The sequence below is a fragment of the Macrobrachium rosenbergii genome, chromosome 29, assembly GCF_040412425.1.
Source record: "Macrobrachium rosenbergii isolate ZJJX-2024 chromosome 29, ASM4041242v1, whole genome shotgun sequence".
NCBI classification, from domain to species: domain Eukaryota; kingdom Metazoa; phylum Arthropoda; class Malacostraca; order Decapoda; family Palaemonidae; genus Macrobrachium; species Macrobrachium rosenbergii.
This window is the reverse complement of record NC_089769.1, coordinates 5509133-5533111: the sequence shown is the minus strand read 5'-3', so window position 1 is coordinate 5533111 and position 23979 is coordinate 5509133. Positions and strand designations below refer to the sequence as shown.

Here is a 23979-nt window from a genome sequence, read left to right as displayed (position 1 = left end):
CTTGCTCAGAATCATATTATTAATCCTCTGCCTCTCGCCAACAACAAGGGAACCACAGGAAGGCAGTAGTTACAAAATCAATGATCCACAACAAAGAGGCTGGCTATGGATAATCCATTTGATCACTTGAAAGGTCAAAAAGAAATGAAAAGGCTGGAAAGAAAAAAAATATATAGATAAAATGAATGAGTTGGGAATGACAAATACTGGCAATCCCACAGTGTAGGAAACAGTCTAGGTTATTAAATTCAGCAGTCCTCAGCTTTGCAGACACATGAAAAGTGAGATATTAACAGGTACCTAACCCTCCAGGAGGCACAAGCACCAAGCTACTACTGATCTTCTGTCTGATAGAGAAGAGTGCAGTGGCTTGGGACAAATGACCCGACTGATTTATGACAATTTTGCATTAAGCCAAGCACTGGGGCACTTTTGCTAGCAAATGGTATATATCTTAAGTTCCAACATCCTTAATAACTTCAACTGCAGTGCACTTACCAGAGTCAAGTTCATCTGTCTTGATACTTCCCACACCAAAATACACATAATAACTGCTCTGAAGGGAGTTACATCATTTCCGAGTTCTGCTTAATGGATTGCTCCACACAACCTAGAATACTAGTGTAATAAGAATTTAGTTCTTTTTCTAACACATGTATTACAAAATGTTTAAAATGTTTAAAAATAAAAAAATTAAGTTACAATTGGTTTAGAAATAAAAAAAAATGAAACCTACAAAAGGTTTAAAAATGAAAAATTGAAGCTACAAAAGGTTTAAAAATAAAAAAATGGACGCTTAAAAAGTGTAAAAGTATAAAATTAAAGCTACAAAAGTAAACAATTAAAAATTTTGCTGAAGTTTTTTCGGCATAATCGAGTTTTCTTTACAGCGTTTAATGCTGTATGTGCTGCGGCCCAAGAAACTTTCAGCCACAGCCCGGTGGTGGCCTGTCCTATAGCATTGCCAGATGTACGATCATGGCTAACTTTAACTTTAAATAAAATAAAAACTACTAGGCTAGAGGGCTACAATTTGGTAAGTTTCATGATTGGAGGGTGGATGATCAACATACCAATTTGCAGTCCTCTAGCCTCGGTAGTTTTCAAGATCTGAGGGCGGACAGGTAAAGTGCGGATGGACAGACAACGCCATCTCAATAGTTTTCTTTCATAGAAAACTAAAAATGAACACTACAAAAGTGTTAATACAGTAATAAAAAAGGGGGCTACAAAAGGTTTAGAAATAGAAAAAATGAAGCTACAAAAGGTTTAAAAATAAAAAAATTAGGCTATAAAAGATTTAAAAAAAATAAAAAATTGAAGTATAAAGATTTAAAAATAAAAAATGGAAGCTACAATAGATTTAACAATAACTGAAGCTACAAGTTTTAAAAACAAAAACTGAAGCTAAAAAATGCTTATTTAAAAAATGCAAGCTACAAAAGATTTCAAAATAAAAAAATGGAAGCTACAAAAGGTTTAAAAATTGAAAAATGGAAGCTACAAAAGATTTCAAAATAAAAAAAATGGAAGCTACAAAAGGTTTAAAAATAAAAAAAAGGAAGCTACAAAAGATTTAAAAATGAAAAAATTGGAAGCTACAAAAGGTTTAAAAGTAAAAATTTAAGCTTCAAAAGGTTTACAAATAAAAAAATTAAGCTGCAAAAGGTTTAAAAATAAAAAATAAAATATGTTAGGTACAAAAACATAATAAATAAAAAAAATTTAAGCTACAAAAGATTTCAAAATAGAAAATGGAAGCTACAAAATATTTCAAAATAAAAAATGGAAGCTACATAAGATTCCAAAAAAAAAAAAAATCGAAGCTACAAAAGGTTTAAAAAAAAAACTGAAGCTACAAAAGGTTTACATTTTTAAAATGTTAGTTACAAAAGGTTTAAAAATAAAAAAATTGAAGCTACAGCAGATTTCACAATGAAAAATGGAAGCTACAAAAGATTGCAGAATAAAAAATGGAAGCTACAAAAGATTCCCCCCCCCAAAAAAAATGAAAGCTACAAAAGGTTTCAAAATAAAAAAATGGAAGATACAAAAGATTTCAAAATAAAAAAAACGAAGCTACAAGAGGTTTCAAAATAAAAAATAGAGGCTACAAAAGGTTTAAAATTAAGAAAATGGAAGCTACCATAGGTTTAAAGATAAATACGGTGAAGGAGCTACAGACATTGTTGAGATTAAATTAAAAGAGCAACTACAGGTATTTTCAATGAAGTCACTCTTTAATAAATTATACAGAAATACTACAGTACATACTTGGGACAAGAAAAGACAGTGAAAACTGATTGCATTTATTTTACATACTGAAAGTCAAATTCTTATATAAATGAGGTGCTTTCATTAAATTTCATTTCATGAGATTTAGGATGTAATAACACACCCTATTTTCCAAGGAGGAATTTACATGACAAAAACAGAGAAATAGTGTATATTTTGTATGGCACATAATGAAGATGGTAAGTTCTAATTTTACTCACTTAATTCAAAACTAATCACTGTACGTATAAATTAAAGCATTTTGTTATCTAATATTATTATTACCATAAGTTCTAACTTTACTCAATTAATTCAAAACTTATCACTGTACATATAAATTAATGTATACTTGGTTATCTTAGTTTTATTACTGTATTACCATAAGTTCACAACTAGTTATAACAGAAAATAGCAAATAATATAACTTACAAGTAAAAATCAGTCTGAAAATTCTCTTAAAACTTGATGTATGGTTTTTTTTTATTGATGATTTACTTAGTATCTTCAGTGCAAAACCACTGTTAATGATGGGTCACTAGCCTAGTTTCTTGTTTTCCAGTCTGGCCACAGAAACTAACTAGGGACTAAATTTGTCAGGTGCAATTTGCTTTGTCATTTCTTATTATACTGAATTTTTGTACAGAAAATTTTTTGCCAATGGGGTGTTCTCATAGTTATGCAAACTGTTAATTATTTAAAGATATCCAAATCATAAAGAACACATTTTAAATTCTGCCCAAAGTATTCGCTCTTGTACCATTTCATCCCCCAATAGAAATTATCATAGCACCCTTCATTATTTTGCTTGAACTAGTACTGTCATTTAAATTTTACCAAAAACTTTTGAGTTACTTGACTTGAGTTTAATTAATAATAAGTCTTAAAGGTTTAATAACATAACAAATACTGTCAGTTGTGACTTACTTCTGATGCAGTCACAAACTTGTGTATATGAAGTCCACTAACAGCAGAGTCTTTCAACCAAATAGCCATAAACTGTGGGTCACAAGTTAGCTTTTCACACATGAAATAAGACTCAAAACTTAAGGGTTGTCTTGTATGGTGGGGATAAAATCTGCACCTTTACCATAGTGGCAGAGAAGCGTATACTACATATTTTAACCCCAACAAGTTTCCAGTAAATCTGAATAACATGTGTGTTCTGTAAGCTTATAAACATAGACATAAATTATAAAGACATTGGTCAAAAATTAAATTTTTATTAAGGCAAAACTACAGCACTGTTAGAGGTCAAACTTTTTGTCTATACAACGGCACCTCCTTATGCCTCCTCTTTATGTTTCACTATATCGATACGGACTTTAGGCAACCAGTGTTATGTGCACAATTTCATAATAACAATTTACGAACACAAAATTATTTATGGCTGATCAAAGCCTAGGTAAAAGTGCAAAAGATTTGTGCACATTTCCTCCACAGGTTGTGGCCTGCTTAGAAGCAGGTCAAAGACATGCTATATTTCAACAAGGATGCATCCTAACCTAACATAACCTAACCTATCCTAGGGTGCCATGCCCCTAACTTTGGAAGGGGGACTTCCTGAACACATATCAGGTCATCCACAAGAAATGAAACATACATGTGTTTGTTTGTGCATGTGTGTGTGTTATACCCTTTGCACAGGTATATTTTACAGCGCAAATCAAGAACTACAGAAATACAGCATACTAACTTAATTTTTTAATCAGTAAGCATTTTTAGAAAAATTTTGATTTTTCATCGTCATAATTATTAAATCTAGTCTTGATGGAAAATTACTATTATAACCGTAATTATTCCTGGTGTTTTTATTATTGTCATTATAACTGCTGCTCAGTTATGAGTATCATGCTCTGAATATTCTGCATGGTGCTAATATTAAATAAAATTTTAAGTTGTGCTTCTATAAAACTGCTCATGATAGAAAAATTTCTTTTCTGTAGATTCATTATACCCTCTTCAAAATGATCTAGCTATCATCATTCAAGTTTCAAAAATTTTTATATCTCCTCATTTTAATACATACAGTAAATGTATTATAAACACTCCACAGCAATAAAATGGGTTCCTCTGAAATTTCTATTCAAAAAGTAATTATATATGATTCTTCAATACTAACACTTTGCAATTATGTCCTAATCATATATACAACACACCCCATACCCATCATACCAGCACATTAGTTTTCTATTCCAAAATTCATTCAGAGTAAGTTGATAAACTTTGTTTTTAGTCATTTTATTTTATTTTATATCCATGTGTGTAATGCTGGTTTCTTTAAGTTAAATCTGAGTCCACCACATTAATATTAAAATACTATTCTCTTTATTCAAATTAAGGCAAAAACAGTGACTGTTTTTGATTACTGAACACTCAATGGTCCTATAACTCACAATCATAATTTTAATTCTAATCAAACCTTCATTCAAAATGTTTTATGCAGTTTTAAAATATATTGTAAGGTGAGCCTGACTCTTGCATAATTGTTAAAGATTAAGAAACAGTTAGGAAAGACAAATGCATTAAATTATTACATACAGTAGCTTAAAAATTAATCAATAACATGTTGCAATGAAGTAATTCTAGAATGAAGAATGTACAAGAACCTTACCATCCTCAATGATGTACAGTAGACAATCGACTAGCAGGGCGGAGGAAATAATTACTTAACACCTCACAAAAATTCACACATTGTGACACTGGAATTGTAAATTTAACATAAGCATTTTATAATACGATGAAATCTTGTGTGACCTCCAATATACATACAGTATACATATAAATATACATGTATACATGTTGGAGAAAATTGAAAGAACTTCAACTTTTAGCATTCAAATGGGTCAGACTCAATTGAAACATGAACTAATCTAGTCATGCATATAAGATGGGTTAAAACTGTAAGTAGCAATTTTCACTGCTTAACAATATTGATAACCTATAGAAGATTTATCACATAACTTCTGAACATTATTTTCTGTGAATAAGAAAAATGAATGCTTCTTTAATTATTTACACAAACACAATCACAAATTAAATTACTTTCAATATAAAAACAGAACCAAGAGAAAATCTTGCTAATTCCTCTTCATTGACAATTATGTATATGTATGTTTACTACCGTAGTTGTTTTTCTCCCATTAAATTCCGATGACATAAAAAAACGATCCCTTACAATAACAAAAAGCCACAGCCCTATTGAATTTTGCATCCCTTCGCAGCTTTAATAAGTGGGAGTACAATTCACAACCTAAGTAGCCAATGGCTATTCAAGTGTACAAACACTTCAGTATTAGTACAATTCTAGAGTGGGTGGCAGGATTTAAGGAGATTGGACTGTAAGTGAAGGGATCCGAGTGAGGCTTTCGAGCATATCACAGACTAGAATCTGCCCAGAACTGAGCATATCAAGTTACCGGGCTCCAATGCAGTATTCTAAGTAACTTTAACAAAATGCCTAGCGAACTACATGAGCTTTTTTTCTCGTTTTAATCACTGCACCTGGAGAAAAAACATTACTCTATAAAAGTTCACAGACAGAAATGGGCCAATACACTACAATGATAAAAAAAAAGGACTACAATCACCACGAAATAAAGGTGGAGTACTGAATGACACTAAACACCAAAATGAGCTCAACAATAAGATCAAAAATCCAAATTCAACATCTAAAGTACTGCACCTGGAATAACAGACCTGGTTTCTTATCCTGCATGGAATTTATGAGAGGAAGAGTTATAATTGAAATCATTTTCTCATATCTGACAAATCAGAATATTCATATGCCTAAAAATTCAGATTGGACACATAATACAATCTATGATTATCAAACTTCATTCAACTAAGAATATAAAAAAAAGTACAGACAAATGCCTTTTGCTGACATGTAAACTGCACTATAAACACCTGAAAAATAATGCTTGCAATGTACTTGCTGAGCTTTCATCATTTAAACATATAAATAGACTACAATACTTTATGTTTATTTAGATCAAACAAAAACTGACTTGAATTTAAATTCTTGAACAAATGTATTAACATGGTATGCATAGAAATGGAAATTCCTGTTTGAAAACTGCTACAGGGGCATTGGATTAGTGCCTTTGAAGTTTCTGAGCTATCTGATGGAGGGAACAGGGCTGGCAACTCAGTAGGCAAAACGTGAGGCTACATTTTTCTTTTATTCGGCCGAAGATACCAAGACAGGTAAGGTAAGATTAAGAGGAAGCAGGAGTAGTCCTATACTATGCATGCGTAGGTGAGTGAAGAATTAATTACAATGACTCCCAAATTCACAATTCTACATGGATGAGATAAATTGACAAAGAATCCTAGATTAAAATTGGAAAATGCCGAAATCAGTCTGAAGAAGTGTTAGCCTATAGTAGAGTAGCTCACCGAGATAACGGATTAAAGTGTCCGAGCCTACCCTGCTATAACAGAAACTCGGATATTTCATTGTATATATACGTGAATGCATGTTCTTGCTATAAAGGACAGGTATATGTATACCCTGTACCCCTTAAACTACCGTAAAACGCTTATAACTGCCTATTTTAACAGTTCACTGCCTAATTTGATACTTCAAACAAAAATATACCAAAAATTATCATACTCAAAAATTTGAAATCATTTCAAACACAAATACACCCCAAACCACCCAAAGTCATTCTATATTACCAGCTAATTAAGACACCCCTTTATACGTAAGCAGTCGTTTTCTCTCATATACAGTTTCGTTTTCTTATTTGCAGTACAGTACAGTACAGTAAAGAGTATACTATTTACATAAACAAACAATACCTGTAAAGTAAGATAAAAGTCTTATTGTTAATATAAACTGCAGGACAGTGAAAGCTTTAGCATAATTTTTAGTGTTGAAAGCAATGTAAATTAATAAAGAAACAGTAATAAAACAAAATTTTACCCAGCTATACAATAAACATGGAAAAAATTTGAGTGAAATAAATAAAAATTACCATATATACTCTTGATTTTGATTTTATTATGTATCTCATGTACTAACTTCTTTTCCTCCATCTCTTTATCCCATCTTCTAGTTAAATAAGCTAAAAAGGTAAAAGAGAATGATAAAAGTATTGTTAGTCGCATTATACTTGTTGCGTAAGCGCGTACAGCCATAAAAAACCGAAGGAGAAACAGCTGTTTTACTAAGAACAACTGAATCAGATAACGGCAGCTGTTTCGCTTGCATTTCAACCATCATACGATAGTAAACAATTACCGTAGTTATGTTACAAATGACATTAAATAGAATGGGGCTGATATACTGTATTTTTACATTATACAGTACCCTTATTTGCTACGAAGAAAAGATCGGCAAGGAAATATACACTTAATACTAAATTTAAGCTGCAAGTTGTAGCTGAAGCTCAGAAAATAAATTTCAGACTGCTAATGACTATAAATTATCGTGCATCGGCAACATGGATGGAACATCCATAAACTTCGATATGCCATCAAACTTGGCCGTAAATAAAATGGGAGAAAAATATTTTAATCAAAACTACAGGCCATGAAAGAACACATTTTACTATTGTTTTCAAGCTGATAAAAGATAAATACATAAAGCTTGTATTATGAAGAAATCAACTGAAAATAGTGAACGGAATCTGTTGATATTTTTACACAACAACCCTCACCTGATTTCAAACCAAAACATTGATCGCTATTTTTGTATTCTAAAACACAAGGGTAATATGAGATACATACAATATTATTGGATACAGTGAAGTAAAGCATAACTCTTTAAAAGAGCCATGGAAAAAATGCATATTCATCATGTTTTTATTTATATGATATTAATGTGTGAATATTAAATACGCTAATTTTATATCTCAAGTATGATGCGCTCCCTTAAAATCAGTTTCAAATTAGGTCTTCAAAAGTCGCATGATAAGCGAGTATATACGGTAATGAAATTAGCCTGGGCCTAGGCTATTTTATAATGGCTGTACTCACTTTGAAAGTGGAATGATCTTAATTCACTCTGTGGTAGCAGCAGACAAAGGACAAAATAATTCCCATGTGGTAATGGCAGGCAAAGGGCAGCAATTTATTCAGAATCACTTGCCCTCAGAGTACCTGAAGCATTTCAGGGAGGGCCTCACATCAATCTTCTTGCTCAGAGCTACCAATGACAAAGCAAAGGACGTGGATGCCTGGGGGGGTAGAGGAAGGGGTAGCAGCAGGACTTGGCAGTGGTGTCTTGGGCCTAAAAACAGTGTCGATCTTCATCTGCTTTCTTCCAAAGCCCTTCTGATGGAATTCCACATCAGCATCTTCATCAGCAGACAATGTTTCTCCTGACACTTTTACTTTTTGGCCTATGTCATTCCTCTGTTTAAAGTGAAAAGCCCAACCAATTGATGCTGTGAATTCTTTTAGTCCAGCATGAACGCTCAATTTCTTGGCAGCCTCGATGAGCTGTTCAGCACTAATGCTGACTCCTGCTGTACGTTGCTGCATGTACCTTTTCAGTACCATTTCTTCAAGTTTGTCATTGTCTGATACCCTCATAGATTTTCGAGGAGCACAAGCTTTGTCCCTTCCATGTTCGATATCATAACCTTTATTCTTAAATGCTACTAGTTTACCTTTAGCTTTCATAATGTCAGACATTGTCTGTACACGGATACCATAAAGTTCAGCCACACTTTTCTGAGGCCAACCTCTTTCTACTTTTGCAAAAGCATCCAGCTTTTCCTGGATGCAAAATTCTCCCTTGAACGCTTTTCTTGGGTAGGAGCCATTGCACAAATCACTATAAATCACAAAAAAACGACCAAACACCATGGCTGCACACAACGGGTTGAGATAGAGTGAGTGTAAGTCAGACGCATTAAAACAAGGGATGCTGGCAAATGAGTGACCCACTGAGAATTTGAGAGCATGGGTGAGCATGAGTGATGAGCTTTCTTCCTCACTCAAACTCCCAGCATTCCGTTTCATGCATAATTTGAAAAAAACAGTTTGGCGCTCAATCTGGAGGAGAAAACCCTCAATTTGATATTTCCATTTTGCACCGATATACCCAAAAGTACGATATACCACAGTCCGTTATCTCAGTGTTCTACTTTTTTGAAGAAATGCCGCAGGTAAAGAGTATACAGAGAGCAGATTTGGATATTGCAAGGGAGGAAAGTAGTAATGCAAATTTGTGGCAATTACTATTAGTGCAAAAGGCAATAAATTAAGGAATGGAATAGGAATCTGACGAGGTTATAATTAACATTATGCAGGACAGTGGAGATCGTTTGCCTTAGTAACTCTTTCTTTGAAGTGGTAAGGCGACAGATTGGATCACAATAATTATAGAAGAGGCATCACATACCACCTAGCATACCTGGTAAGATATATGGTACGGTTTGGATTTAGGAAGCAAGATAGATACAAAGGAATTGCATGAAAAGATAAATGAAGCTTCACTTAAAAAGGATGGTAAGGGATCAATTGTTTATTGTGAAACAGCTCTGTGGTATCTGAGAGTAGAGAGAGGCCATTTGTGTCTTGTATAAAGACCCAGATAGAGCTTAATTATGGCCTAAAGCAAAATGACAAAGACCCAAGACCTGGGAAGTCTGGCAGAATGTGGTCAGGAAGTCTGACTGTTGGAACTTTCTACAATGAAAAGAATATGGAAAACATAATACACATCCTAAACTAAAACCCTTTGGGCAATGCAATAAATTTCTTCACTCCCTTCTCACTGCTTCATCAGAACATCTTGAGGAAGAGGCAATGAAGAGTAGAAACAAGTAAAAAAAATTATTTGAAAGAGGTTATATTCATTCCATGTAGAGTACAAAGCACAGATGAGTCACCACGCTGCCTTTACAATTATCACATCTGAACTTTTTACTAATAGTTACAGTATAATCTGCAAGACAGAAGGCTTCGGGCTTTGGAAGGTGATCACTAACATGGAGTTTGTACAAGTAAAGATCAGTGATATTTTGCAAAAGCATGAAGCCCATCTAAGAAAAAGAAAGCTTCAGATTTCGAGAGAAGTTCCCAAGCTACATCACTCCCCCAAGCTATATCACTCCCCCAAGCTACATCACTCAACAGCTTTTAAAGGCTACTCCTGGAAGAGAGAGATGAAAATTAAGGGAACTGGCAATGGTACAAGAGAATCACTGATGCTCTGATTGCTTCCTTGGTACCACTAATATTCATAACTAGCAGAAGCTATATTGTTACAACCAAGGATAGGTGTGGTTTGCCTAAAGTGTCTTATTTATCCTCAAAAATTCATTCATCCTTATGTAAGAAATTTCTTAAGACATGAAGTACTTTCCAATTCTGACATAATACTACATTAAGATCAAAATGATACTCAAATAGTGGCATCATTATTTTCTAATACTGCCATACTACTTTGCACAATTATCATGATAAATTTTACAAATTTTCCCTGAGTTTTTAAATAAATGCATTTTGGTCCTTGCTGTTTACAAGTTCTAAGTCAGGCTATTTTTAAAACAAACCAACTACATGTCTCCCCTGAAATTTCTGGTAGCCTTACTTGAATGCATCAATGCTTGTTCTTCCAACCCTCAAGTTTAATATCCTTTACACTAAATGGTATATCAGCTTGAGAATAAACATTACATTCTCAATGTTCAGAAATTAACAGGAATGTGCTTACAATTTGCAAAAAGATATTTTGAGCCAAAAGTAAGATAAAATATGGGATTTATACTTCTCAAAAATAGTTGTGAAAATATACACCTGAGCCAACTTCTAACAGCTGCATATTCAGAAGTTTTTCTTTAGCTATGTTTATTACGACTGATTTCCAAGAATATCTATATTCTCAGACTCTTCAGTCTTGACAGTATGCCAAGCCCATGGCAGTACTCTTTCCTTTCCTTTATGCACAGATCTGTAGTAAAAATTATTGCTAAGTACTCTTGCAAAATTTTGCATTGAAAACGTAACTTGAATCAAGGGCCATTCAAAAAGCACCTTCCTAGGTGCACTATAATAAAAAAAAAAAGTAATTATTACTTTAAACAATTAAAAGCACACATCATATTGACAACAAAAATATCCAAATGGGGATAAACAAAAAAATATGGAAAATATTCACAGCCTAAAATTTTTTTGAAAGATACTTTTGATTATGAAAAAAGAAGAACGTGATACTGTAATACCTATCAAGCCTTAAATCATCTGCACAAGAGTACCTCTACTTTGAAATCTCTGACTTTTTGTAATCCATCAGAAACTTGCATGTCAAATGAACAAATCAAGTTAAAGTTTCCAGACAAAAGCTCAGCAAGTTTGTCAGCACTAAAACATCAGTATTCCTTGTTCTCATATACACAATACAGTTTTCTGGTTATTAAATGGTAATCAGTATCAACTGCACACTAACATAATACAGTTAAAGGTTACAATCCTGCAGATTAATCATGCATCATGTAATAACACTCAACTAAATTTAACACATTTCTCATTAGTCTAAAGCGATATGCCATAACCTTTAGCAGTACATACAGTTAACTGGAAGTTGTTTCATTACTAGTGATTACTGTATACTGAAGTTCCATGCTTCATTTCAAAACCTTATATGCTTACTTTGCTGCCTTTGGGAACATAATGACTTTTTGACTCATCAGCACAATTTAAAATGATACAACCCTACAAGAAGTTGCTTTCAGAGTACAGGAATGTCACTCTGAGTGCATCGTTTGTGAATAATGAAAGTCAATATGACAGGTCAAACATACACAGCTCAGATGTAACAATGCACCTCAAGATCCCATGACTCTGATTTCTACAGTATAAATTTTTGCCTTGTCATCCAAACATCCCTCTCCTATTCCTTTTGAAATGTCCTTGCTCAAGTCACACTTTTACCTACTTTTGTTAACAATAGTAATCTTCCTTCATGTCCAAGGAATTTACAATTGGTAACAATGCAAAGCCTTTTTATACAAGCATGCAAATATACCAGAGCTGTCACTCAGTTCTCTATTAACTATGATGGAAAATTAAATTCTGCATTTCTTATTTCCCAAAAACAAATGGGCTGCAAATTAAGTTACAAACCATAACGAGCCAAATAAGGCACCTATGCAACTCATGGATTTTCAACTTAAGTCTCCTGATTTCACTGGCACACTACTAATTTCAGCTGTCTCTCCCTATCTACTCACTAAGTTTTTGTAGTTTGAAGTCTTTTTCAATTAAAAACAAAGTATTTTCCAAACATACCAATCACCTTAATTTAAAATTGTCACAATTATTATATTTGCAAAGTTAAATATGAAACTCTCATGATTACCACTTTGATAATGTTTACTACAGTACCTATTTGTAAACCTGCCAATGGGATGTCCGATACGTGAACAAACTCCACACAACTGTAAAGGCTTAAAAAATTAATACTGAAACTGCTAAAAGGGGTGTCCTATTAAAGAAATTTCTAAAATTTTAAGCCCATGATTAACTTAGGGTAGGCCTGGAAAGATTTTGCTTAATAAATAAAAATATTTAATTAAAAAAATACAAATTATATTTCCCCAAGGCAACAAAGTAAACACAGTACTGTACAATTAAAAATACTTTTCCCATATGATCAACAGTTCACGGTCTACAGACATGAAACAATGACAATACAAATATTCTGAGATCTCTCTATCCCAACTTCTACTGACTCACCATTTTCAGTCTAACATGATCATTGTATTTGATATTGACAAAGATAATCTATATTAATGATAATATCACACTTTGGCTAAAGATCATTTACATGACTCTATACTACAGAGGAAATGTTTATAGTGTGTCCAATGACACGAACTGCATTGCTCAAGAAATGGAACAGAAATATAAAGCAGCTACAAAAATAAAAACAAATCTGTCCTAAATACATAATAAAAGTTACTATCCTCTGTAAATATACACCGTAATTCACAATACCTTAAGACTAAATAATTCTTTAATAAAAAGCTGGGAATGTAATGATGTAAAAAATTTATATACCATGAACAAATGGCAAAACTCAGGAGGCAGGACACCTTTAAGAACTGAAATACTGCTTATTCATTTTCTACTTATGTTGTGATTCATCAAAATTAACTTTCAAATGTTCACGCCACATGAATAACAAACACTGCATGGGTCCAGAAGAGTAAAAAAGACATGTTTTCTTCTGTGTAAACATTGTATAAATATTATACAATACAATAAAAGACAAATCAATGAAAAGAGATGAGAAACATCATAAATGATGTCATTACTTGGTATTTTTGGTAAAACTGCCATTCAGTCCATCTTGACCATTAACAAAAATATATCAGAACTTAAAGATCAACTAGCTTTACAGAATGATATGTCATATTGAAAGACTACTCAGTGCACTGCCAAAGTATATTCCTATGAAAAATATACAGTAAAGTACCTATATAACTTCATGAAATACATAATACTGTATCAACTGAATGACAGACTTTGATTCACATCAAAAACCCATACAAAAAGATCTGATTTAACAGAATGGAAAGAGAAAACTCTGAATCACATATAGCATGGCTAAAGTATTGCAGTATTTCAGTACTTATATATTTAGTAAGTTTTTGCCTCATATTAACTTTTACCATTAATAGTATAGTGCTTTGCACACCAGTGAAGATTTAAATGCATGCACGGCACCAGGCTGTACCCTATCAGTGCCTTCGCAACATGAAAATCTTATGCATATACAGGAACGTGTAAACATTTTTGCATGTGCATGAGTTTTGTTAAGTTGCATACATGTGCACTTATAAAAATTGGAAAACTATGATACGAAGAACAGGACACCATAACAACAAGTGTCCCATACTGAAGAGTAATATGCAATACAAGAAAGCTTTGTAATTCAACAACTCTACTACTTGTGCCACAGACCAGAAACATTACAGGAGATTGTTCTGTCCACTGGCATTGAATCATATTGGAAAAAATTAACAAGCACAGTCATTGGCATGTCAAAATCCCAAGCACTGACTTGACTTCACACACACCAGAAGAATTCAACTTAGTATAATTCAGCAATGTAAAATAAGGATGATAACATCATGATAATATCCAGCCAAGTTTATTTTTTTCATTATGAAGAGTCTACGTTTTATATAGACTACTGAAGAGACTGAACTGCTATTTAAGCTAATCTCCAGACTCATAAGACTCATTAATAAGGTTAAGTCTCCTCAAAATTTGGTGAATTTGCATGTGGCATAAGGCAGTAACCTTCCCTAAACCTTCAAACTTAAATAATATTCTTTGATTGCTTGTGTTGTACATTTCACCAAACAATTCTGGAAAATGCACTATTTGAAGAATATGACATTGTTCTAAACATTGCAATGCTTTGCATAATGCAATCCCCAGTATGCAAATGCATGTTGGGAATGAAACAAGATAAGACTAGCAACTTTGCAGCAACCTTGGTAACTCATACAGTAAAAGATATATGAAGGGAGCAAATTGGTCAATAATTTGCTGCACTCCTCTCACTTTAACTATTATACCTTTTGCATGAAGGGGATAACCACCTCCAGTGCACCTTGCAGTAGGCAGTGCCTTGCCCTCTTTTATGTTCCTTTGGTCTCTTCCAAGCAAACTCTCTAACATTTTTAACTCAAGTCTTGCTCCCATTTCATCCCCTACTTGATACCTACTTGAAATACTTTGTGTAGAGAAAAATAATATACAATGACTGACCACACTGTGACCCTTTGATGCTCACACCAGATTCCCAAGGTCTCCTACTAGACTTGAAGCACTGAAATTTGGGTTGAGGTTGCTAATCCCAAGCACATGGCCATGGAAGATTATGTCCTAATAGTATCAAAGCATATATGTTTTTCTGGCAACCTCTCACCCCACTACTCATTCCTCCATCCACAGATGTCCTAGTTCCACAAAAGATCTTTACAATGGTCTCAGGAACCCATGTATTAATAGCAGAAGGCACCCTCCACTGACAATCTGTCCAAGCACCGACTAACCCCAACACTGTCTAACCTCAATGATCACAAGACCAGTGGCACAACAAAAGCACCACTGCTGGAAGCCCTTGCAATGCCTGTTCTTCCTTATCCACAAAGTAGAGGTGGTAACTCTTATCCATTTTGACTCACCTAACCTAACATATACTCCTACAAACTATGTCTTGAGTGTCCATGCACCTTCATCTGACTTAGGATAGGACAAAAGAGGGCCAGGTACAGAGGGCCAGGTACAGAACCAATGCCTCTACTGAGCGAAAGAAAGAAATTCTCTAAATCCTTAATGAGGCCCATGAGTCTGGTGTGCAGAAAAGGCAATGATGTCACAACAGGGTCAGAAGTTGATGGCAGAAACACACCCTGGGCACTACTGTACTGACTTTTCAGCCAGTGAAATCAAGCAATGATGGACCTGAACAGCTTCCTTAACAACCACAGGATGGCTACCAACTAGAGAGGCAACCAATGAATGTCACACTGGAAGCAAACAAAGATCCACCGCTATAGTACCATCAAAGCATGGTGCTAGTTCCTATGAATTCAGTGTTAGTATTGAGACCCGACAAGTTAACAGAGTTTAAAGAAATGAATGAGTCTACAAAATCATAAACAATTCTTATATACATAACTATAAAATGCCAACAGACAAAACCCCAACCCAACACTACTCATGTGAGAACTATTCTGTAATGTGATACACAAGATAAAATATACATACTGTATAACCACATAAGCATCCTGAAAGTATCAGAAGTTAAATGTGTTGCAAAGAATGGAAAGTGTAGATATATTTAAATTGAACACCTTTAGACCACCAAAGAGCCAACGAAATTTATTCACTTTCCTGTGGATGGCCTTACGGCCCTATGAAAATATGATATAACTATACGTTATCACTCTGTATGAAAGCTTCCATTTCTTGACCATTATTATTGTTGTTCTAGCATACAGTAGCTTAAAATTGAGTTACATTTTAAACTGTCATGGGTGGAAATAAAAGATTTGTTTTTAAATGAGATAAAAACAGGAGCAAGATAAGAGGTGCTAAATGCCTGGGTAGAAAGATGTCAAATGGAAGAATGGAAAGTATAAAATTTTAAGCAAATCAGCTTCAAAGAAACTTTAGTACTGTGTGTTAGAAGTTACATTTTACTATAATTCGCTCAACCTCCTGTGTATGCAAACACTACGTACAATCTGTAATAACATCTAACTACTTTGTTAGCTATTACATATCAATCTGCAATGCCAATGTTATCAGACTTCTTTCCAAAAATAAAATAGTAATGAAACATTTATAAATTAGTGTTTCTACCTGTAGTACATATGAAACATACAATTTTTTCCTGTGCAGATGGCAAAACTCATATTCAATGACCAGCCATCAAAATACAGTACAATGGCTGGGCAAGTTTCCACAAAAACTGGGGAGAGCCAGAGATAAGATCCACAAAATTATGAAGTTGGAAGTGATTGAATGTTGCACAGCATGACATTCATGCTTTTAAAACACTGTGAACTGCATTCCACTAAGACATCAAAAAGATATTCAATACTGTCCTAAAATTTTGTAAACAATGAACCAGCTGCAAATTTATTACTGTGAGAAGGTACAGTATACACATTCCAAAGATACTGGGTTCATGAAGTGCATAATGGTACAAAAAACTACTTTTCATGCCTCTACAATCATCTCATTTATACAACATATATAAACAATTCCTGCAAGAAGTTTATGCAAAATGCACTATTCAGTGGGCACTCTCTACAAAAGCATTAAATCACTTCTTAAGGTAATCATAATATTCTAAGAAAATTACCTTACAAGAAGTAAAGGCCACTGATGATAACAAGAGAAAATTTTATTAAAAAATTTTTAAAGGGGTGGCTTTACATATTAGAATGTGATCTTTTGAAAGCATAATTAATTTCCTGATACAAACCCATTACTTTAAAAAAAGCCTATTTCACGCGTCCATGCAAATCTCAGACACCTAATTCTGACAGGAGAAAAAGGAAGTTAGCAGCTGCATTTATGTTATGTTGTACCCTCCAAGTACAAACTTGGAAGCTAAATGAACTTCCCTCGTATCTGCCAGAGTAAAGATGGCTACTTCCAGAAGATAAGACTCCCTAACTCAGTGCCTCCCTTAACCCTTTCGATCCTAAAGGGTGATTTTAATCCCAGAAGGTCTTACACAGCACTGAACTGGGATTTCTCTGCATTAAAATACATGTGTGGGATCTTTCAGTCTTTAAACATTTTTACAATGCCAGATGTATGATATTAACCACCAAGAACACTTGTAGATGCCATTTTTATGTTATCAACTGTCATAAGAAGCCAGCTCTAATACCTGAAAAATATTTTCTCCTATTTTTGCAATTTACACTGCCTAAATATACCAGTTGATGTGTGAAACCAAAATTAAGTGCATTTCATTCTTTTAGTTTGTTAGTCCTTTCCCAGCCTTTGTTTTTTAGTGGGTGCTAAAAAAGCAAAGAAAACTGGTTTTGACATAGGAAAAACTTATTTTTGGTAGTCGCTTGTGCTAAAAATAACAAAGAAATATGCTTATCCATGGTCTAATGATGCCATTAATTTGAATAGGTTGTTTAAAACTCAGCTATGGAAAAGTTGAATTGTATAATACTAATGGGGACCAAATAATCCCAATTCAAGTTTCAGTACATCACTACAGGGACAAGTGTGTCCCAGTTTAAACAAACTAAGATGAACTTCTGAATATCTGAGGGTTGAAGATACATCTTTTCTTATGGTCTAATAATATCAATAATATGAAGAGGTACTGTAGTTAAAAATTAGGCTGTGTAAAAGTTAGACTGAAAGAGTTAACTCTTGAGGTATGCCACTGAATCAGCATTGTCAGTAGAGTAATAGCATACAAAGGACATAGTCTGACAAATGCAGGAGACAATAAAAAAATATATGAAAAAAAAATATTTTAACCCAAGAGATGGACACCTCATTCCTGGTTTGAAGCATCCATAAACGAAAATTTATAATGCGGGCAGGGCTCCCTACTTGGAGATCTTTCTGCCAATCTCTTGAAATGGCCAAAGGAAAATTATCTGGCTGAGTTACAGCTGACCATGCATCATGGGACAGTCTTTTCTGGGTCAAACTTCTTCCAGTTGATTATGAGGCACATCCTGACAAACCCTGACAGGACACTAAAGGTGTTGTCTGAGTTCCACTGCTGAAGAATTCACAACAAGCAAGTCATTAAAGTACCTGGAGAGCCTGACTCTGCAACCATGTGCCTATGCGGCTAGTGGAGTAGAAACCTTGAAGGAAACCGGTGAAGCAGTGATAAGAAAATTGTGGAAAAAAGAAAAGTGTTAATGAATGTACATATAGGCAGTCCCCATTAATCGGCGGGGTTCCGTTTCTGAGGGTGTGATGATAACCGAAAATCGCAGGTAACCGAAAATCAGTGATTTTTGGCGCTTTTTCAGCAATTTTCGGGGGTTATCGGCACCGAAAAGCACCGATTTTCGGTTATCGGCACCTCTGTTAGGTATGTATCGGTGCCAATACCCAATTATCAGCGCCGATAAGCGGAAATCGGAGATTTTCGGCATAAAAAATTGCCGATTTTCATCGCTAGACAAGCCCCACAAAACCGGATCGCTGTTAACCGAGCCCGCCGTTAACCGGGGACTGCCTGTAAATGATAACTGGATGGAAAATGACAACAGAACAATCCTGAAAATAAAATTCTTGAGAGTTCATCAACTGCAAACCAAGCAGCCAACACACAAAAAGATAAGACACCTAGCCACTGGACCCCAGAGGGATAGGATACACGTGTTAACCTAACTAGAGCAAAATTGCTTTTTGCCCTTTAGCAGAATTCAAGTGTCTAGGATTCACATGGAGGCACGAACTATGCTTTATAAAAAATAATAGGTTTGTTGTATAACAAACAATGCTCTCATCACTTTTACGACTCATCTCCAGGTTACTTTTTAACCATGGCAAAACACTGTACACCATTATTTTCCCATAAATCATGGAAACAACACACTGATCCATGACAAAGTTATTAACTTCTTCCCATAATTGTTTCCTGTGTTGCATATTTATACAGTAATAAAAAGTTAGTTAAGGCTAATGACTAGTGTGAGAATCACATTAAGTAATGTAAACTACATGACAAAATAAATGACTAGTAATTCCACAAATGAAACATTTGTGCATAAGAAATGCAAAACTATTCAAAAACAAAAACCTACAATAATATTTAGGTAAGAGCACATGTATCATTATACATATGCAAAACATCTTGCATAGCTCCTCCAAGGCAAATGACCCAATCTAGGAAAACATGAACAATGCAAGGAAGAATCAAAAAGTCATCGACGTATGCCTACTACTGCCAAATTAGAACTGTTACTTATCGGTGGTAATGTTCAGTGTTAAGAACCATTTGGTAAGACATCAGCTAACTGGTTCTCTTGACTTAAAATTATCCTAGCATCAAATCCTCATTTTTCAGTGTACTGTAGTACCAGTTCATATAGATCACAAGATGTCTCCAGTACTTACCCTGTTCAATCCAATTTTTCTACCTAGTTTTTCGTGACTACTTGTGAAAAATGAAAAATACAAATCTTACTATATTAAGATAGGGGTTGGTTTCCTAAAGCAATACTTTTCCTATAATTAATAAACACAAAAATAAATTACACTCAGCTTGCACTTTTACTTCATAATGACACTTGAATAGAAATACAGCACTGTGTCAAAACAAAAATGAGATTGCAATAATAATAATAATAATAATAATAATAATAATAATAATAATAATAATAATAATAATAATAATAATAATAATAATAATAACAATCATCATCATCATCTTGCATTAAGTTATGACCTTAAGTTTTTATTTAGTAATACATGAAGTTAAATTCCAATGTTCATTTGGTGCTAAAATTTTCAAGTCCATTGCATATGCCTATGGAAAGGTAAAATACAGAAATGTGTACTGTAAACTGCTTAGCTTACATGTTACTCTGACCTCAAAAAATATGCTGCCTTGTAATATGAATACTTTATTCAAGATTTAAAATGTTCAAACCAACGTATTTTCCTACCCCCGCAGTAGTGAAATCACATTTTTACGACGAGATTCCAGGAAAAGAATGTGACTGTCCGGCAATTTCAGCATGTGGTGCGTTTGCCAGAAACTCATTACCAATGATCTTAACTGGAAAAAAGAACAGATTATTCTTAACACAAATCTGCTTTAAATCTGAAAGTGCTATGAAACAACTAATAACAAAATTATGAACACTTCAACAGTGGCAATAAGTACTTTATCATAAAAGCCAGTAAGCCACTGGAAAGTTCCACATTACTATGGTATATGCTATCCAAGGATTAAATATTATTCTCCACTGGAAAGTAATAACTAAAACAGAATATAATTTAAAACAACTTGAATGACTAAACTTGATTTGTATCCGAAATGGGTACAGACATTACCCTACATACGGATGAGTTACATTCTGAACAGCTGTTCTTATCACACATTGTTCGTAAGTTGGTCTTCACGCCTATTTAAGCACAATATGATATACAGTCAATACGATACTGTATGTTTTTTCATCCTAAAACACAATACACTGTACATACAGTACTGTATTTTAGAGAGTTCTTTATTAATGTGAACGATACATAAAACCTATATAAATTGTGATGATAAAACAGTTTTTCTTACCTTTGAAACTGGTAGTGTAGACTTGAGGTGATGGATGAGAGGAGAGGTGAGGCAGTGTGGAATTACAGGGGCAGTGGGTTGTCAACGTCAGTGTCTTCTTTGGCAAGGATTTCTTCAGCATCACTTTCTTCATCTGAGGAGGAGGCAGTCAATGGAGGTGGAGAGGCTATTGAGGTTGAAGGTACTGGTTTGAAGAATTGGTCTAAGGAAATTTGAATTGTTTTCTTTTCTTTTCATCGTATATGAGACGATAACACTGGATACCATCGTTGATGTTTGTTGCTACTTTTGAGAATCTCTCAGCATTTGGGTCCTGGTTCCTACAAAAGTAGTTAAAGGGAAAATCCCTCAGCCATCAATTTTGTTTTAAACTTCTTTAGAGGAAGAGTTTCTTCTTCTTCCTCATGTTCTCCTGTTCTTTGTATTTCTTCCAGTTCCACATATTCGTTAAAACCTTTGAATGACTCTCAAACAGTCTTTTAAAGTACTCTTCCCCCAAGTCAAGCTTTAGGTTTTCACTCATGTCAATGAGATTTTTAATGATTCCCTTGCCTCCTCTTCCTGATTAAATCCTCTGAAGTCATTGACAAACTGTGGGTATAAAGCCTTCCATGCTCCATTCATGTTGGTCTCACTTTATGCCATGCAGCATCAATGTTCTTGGTGCAATTATAAATGTTGTATCCCTTCCAAAAGTCACATAAGGTCACACCAGGGTCATTCACTTCCTTCAATGGAGATTTCACCAGCCTTAGCCTTCAAGTCATCAAAAAGGCTTTTAGCCTTTTCCTGAATCAGCATGAGGCTAAGCAGTACAGACCTTTGTCTCTGGTGTTCCATCCAGATTCCCATAAGTCTTTCCATTTCTTCTACCAGCCCCCCCTTCTCTTGCTTATAATTGTTGACTGCACAGGCACAGCATTTTTTAAATGTACCATAATTCGCCCTTTGTTCTTAAAGATTGTGCCAACAGTTGAATGATTCATATTACACAGGCATGCTACCTCCACCATCTTTTTACCCCTACTTTATTTATAATCATCATCTTAGTTTCTAATGAGATAGCTTGCTGCTTTTTACCACTGCCACTATCTTTACTGGCCTTACACTTGCCATTAGCCATGATAAAAAAAGGATGGGCTTGATATTTCACAATAAAATCGCACAATTAGCTTGGATCACAACAAACAACATTTTACCACTAGCGTAGGTTCAAGATTCTGGGGAGTTGGGTTGGCATGGGATATGGTGCTGTATAGTGTGGGTAGCGGCAAAAACTGTAATTATGCAGAATATGTGCACAGTACAAAATTTGAACTTACGGGTGGCAACGGGGAGTGCTCCGGACAAAATTTTTATTTACGACCATGTTTGTTCGTATCTCTGAATGTTTGTAACTTGAATGGTCGTAAGTAGGGTAGTGTCTGTACTTCCTCTTTTGCAAGACTTCAATTTTAATGCAGTTAAGGTGAAAAAGAAAAATATTCTGAGAGTAAACTTTTCTTTTTTTGCTCCATGATTCTTAAAGAAAAAAGTGAAAAAAATTTCTACATTTTAGGTTCTTTAAAATGCAGAAAATTCTTTGCAACTTGCCTTAAATATAACCCTACCATACCAATCTGTCAGAACAACAACAAAATTCGGTTGTTTTCTAAGCTGCCATTACTACTACAGTACTGCACAGATAAAAATACTTACATTAACTCACAACCATTCAAAGTTCTTCACAGCCTAGTCAGCTTATGGTTTTAAAATATCTGGTTTGCCCGATGTAGGCTGTACATCTGGGTACAAAATGCTAAGTATGAAATGCGAGACATCATAATTTGTCCAGTATGCGGTGTGTGAGGTAACAGCCGAGATATAGCTACTTTCCATGCTGCCTTCCCGCAAAACAAAGTCAGTTCGTTCCGCCAAACCTGAAAAATACTATCAGTGTAGTAAACTAAAAATAAAGTTCGAGAGCAACAATAAAATCTAATACCAAGCACCAGTATAAAGTTTTTGTAATCATAATTGTACTGGATAAGAAACATCAGATTCCATGCCCATGGAAAATGAATTATACTTTATCAAGGTCATTCATATACATGTACTGTACTTATTAATTTAAGTCTGAATGCCTTCATTAACTGACGATGATGATGATCTTTCATATATTGTACTAGTCCCAGTTTCACTGCCTTCAATAACACATGTTGATGATTATAATAATGATCATAAATTAGGCTAAAAGGTCAATTACAACGACTTTGAGTTCATTAATCCTGAAATAATGACTTAACACAAACTATGAAATCTAATCATTAGCTAATGATCTGAAGCAGTACAAGAATTTTACCTCTCTTATCTTGCAATGCTGAACTGGGATCCTGAGTAGCAAAACCCGCATCTGGTCTTTTGCTCCCTTTCATCAAGCCCCACCAACTCCAAGTACTTGAAGCCCCTAAAGAAGAAGATAAATTTTTAAAATCTTGAAATACAGTTCCAGGTGAAACTGTTAAGCAATTTGACCTGACCAAGTTAAAATATTTAGCTCTCATAAGGCTGGACTGAGTACAGTGTTAAAGACCTTTTAATATTAAAAGAAACCTTCAACGCAATCTTAAAACACAGAAGTTTCAACAGGAATATTTTAGTATATAATTCAAACCTACAGCTACAACCATGTAAGCTACTCACCACCTTTTACAGGTGTACTGGGAACAGATGAGACGGGAGTATTACTTTCTGAATCTGGCTTGCCCTTCTCCCCATCCTTTTCTCTTGGAACAATTAGGGGCTCAAGAGGCATTTCATGATAGGGAACTTTTTCAGCTGCATTGTAAGAGTGGACAAGAAGTGGTGCAATATTGAAGTATTGTGGACAAAGAAGAGGCTCAATCCTAGAAAAAAAAAAAGGACAGAGCATTTTTAATCCACAGCTTTGT

General features: G+C 34.4%; 1 protein-coding gene across 2 annotated transcripts in view; it reads right to left on the bottom strand.

Moving 5' to 3' along the window:
• Nucleotides 1-498: 498 nt before the first annotated feature.
• Nucleotides 499-23979, bottom strand: part of LOC136854524 (phospholipase DDHD1-like) — a 43749-nt gene continuing 20268 nt past the window's right edge. Inside the window, exons 9-13 of one of the 2 annotated variants that reach the window (XR_010857722.1) lie at nt 23732-23934; nt 23391-23495; nt 22748-22968; nt 20424-20536; nt 499-610 (exon numbers count right to left, since the gene is read on the bottom strand). Coding sequence is in view for 1 of the 2 variants with exons in the window: in XM_067130862.1 (XP_066986963.1) it covers nt 22790-22968; nt 23391-23495; nt 23732-23934 (487 nt within the window). In the remaining variant the exon portion in view is untranslated. Of the gene's footprint in view, nt 611-20170; nt 20537-22747; nt 22969-23390; nt 23496-23731; nt 23935-23979 lie in introns of those variants that run through there. The other variant, XM_067130862.1, reaches the window with a different exon arrangement.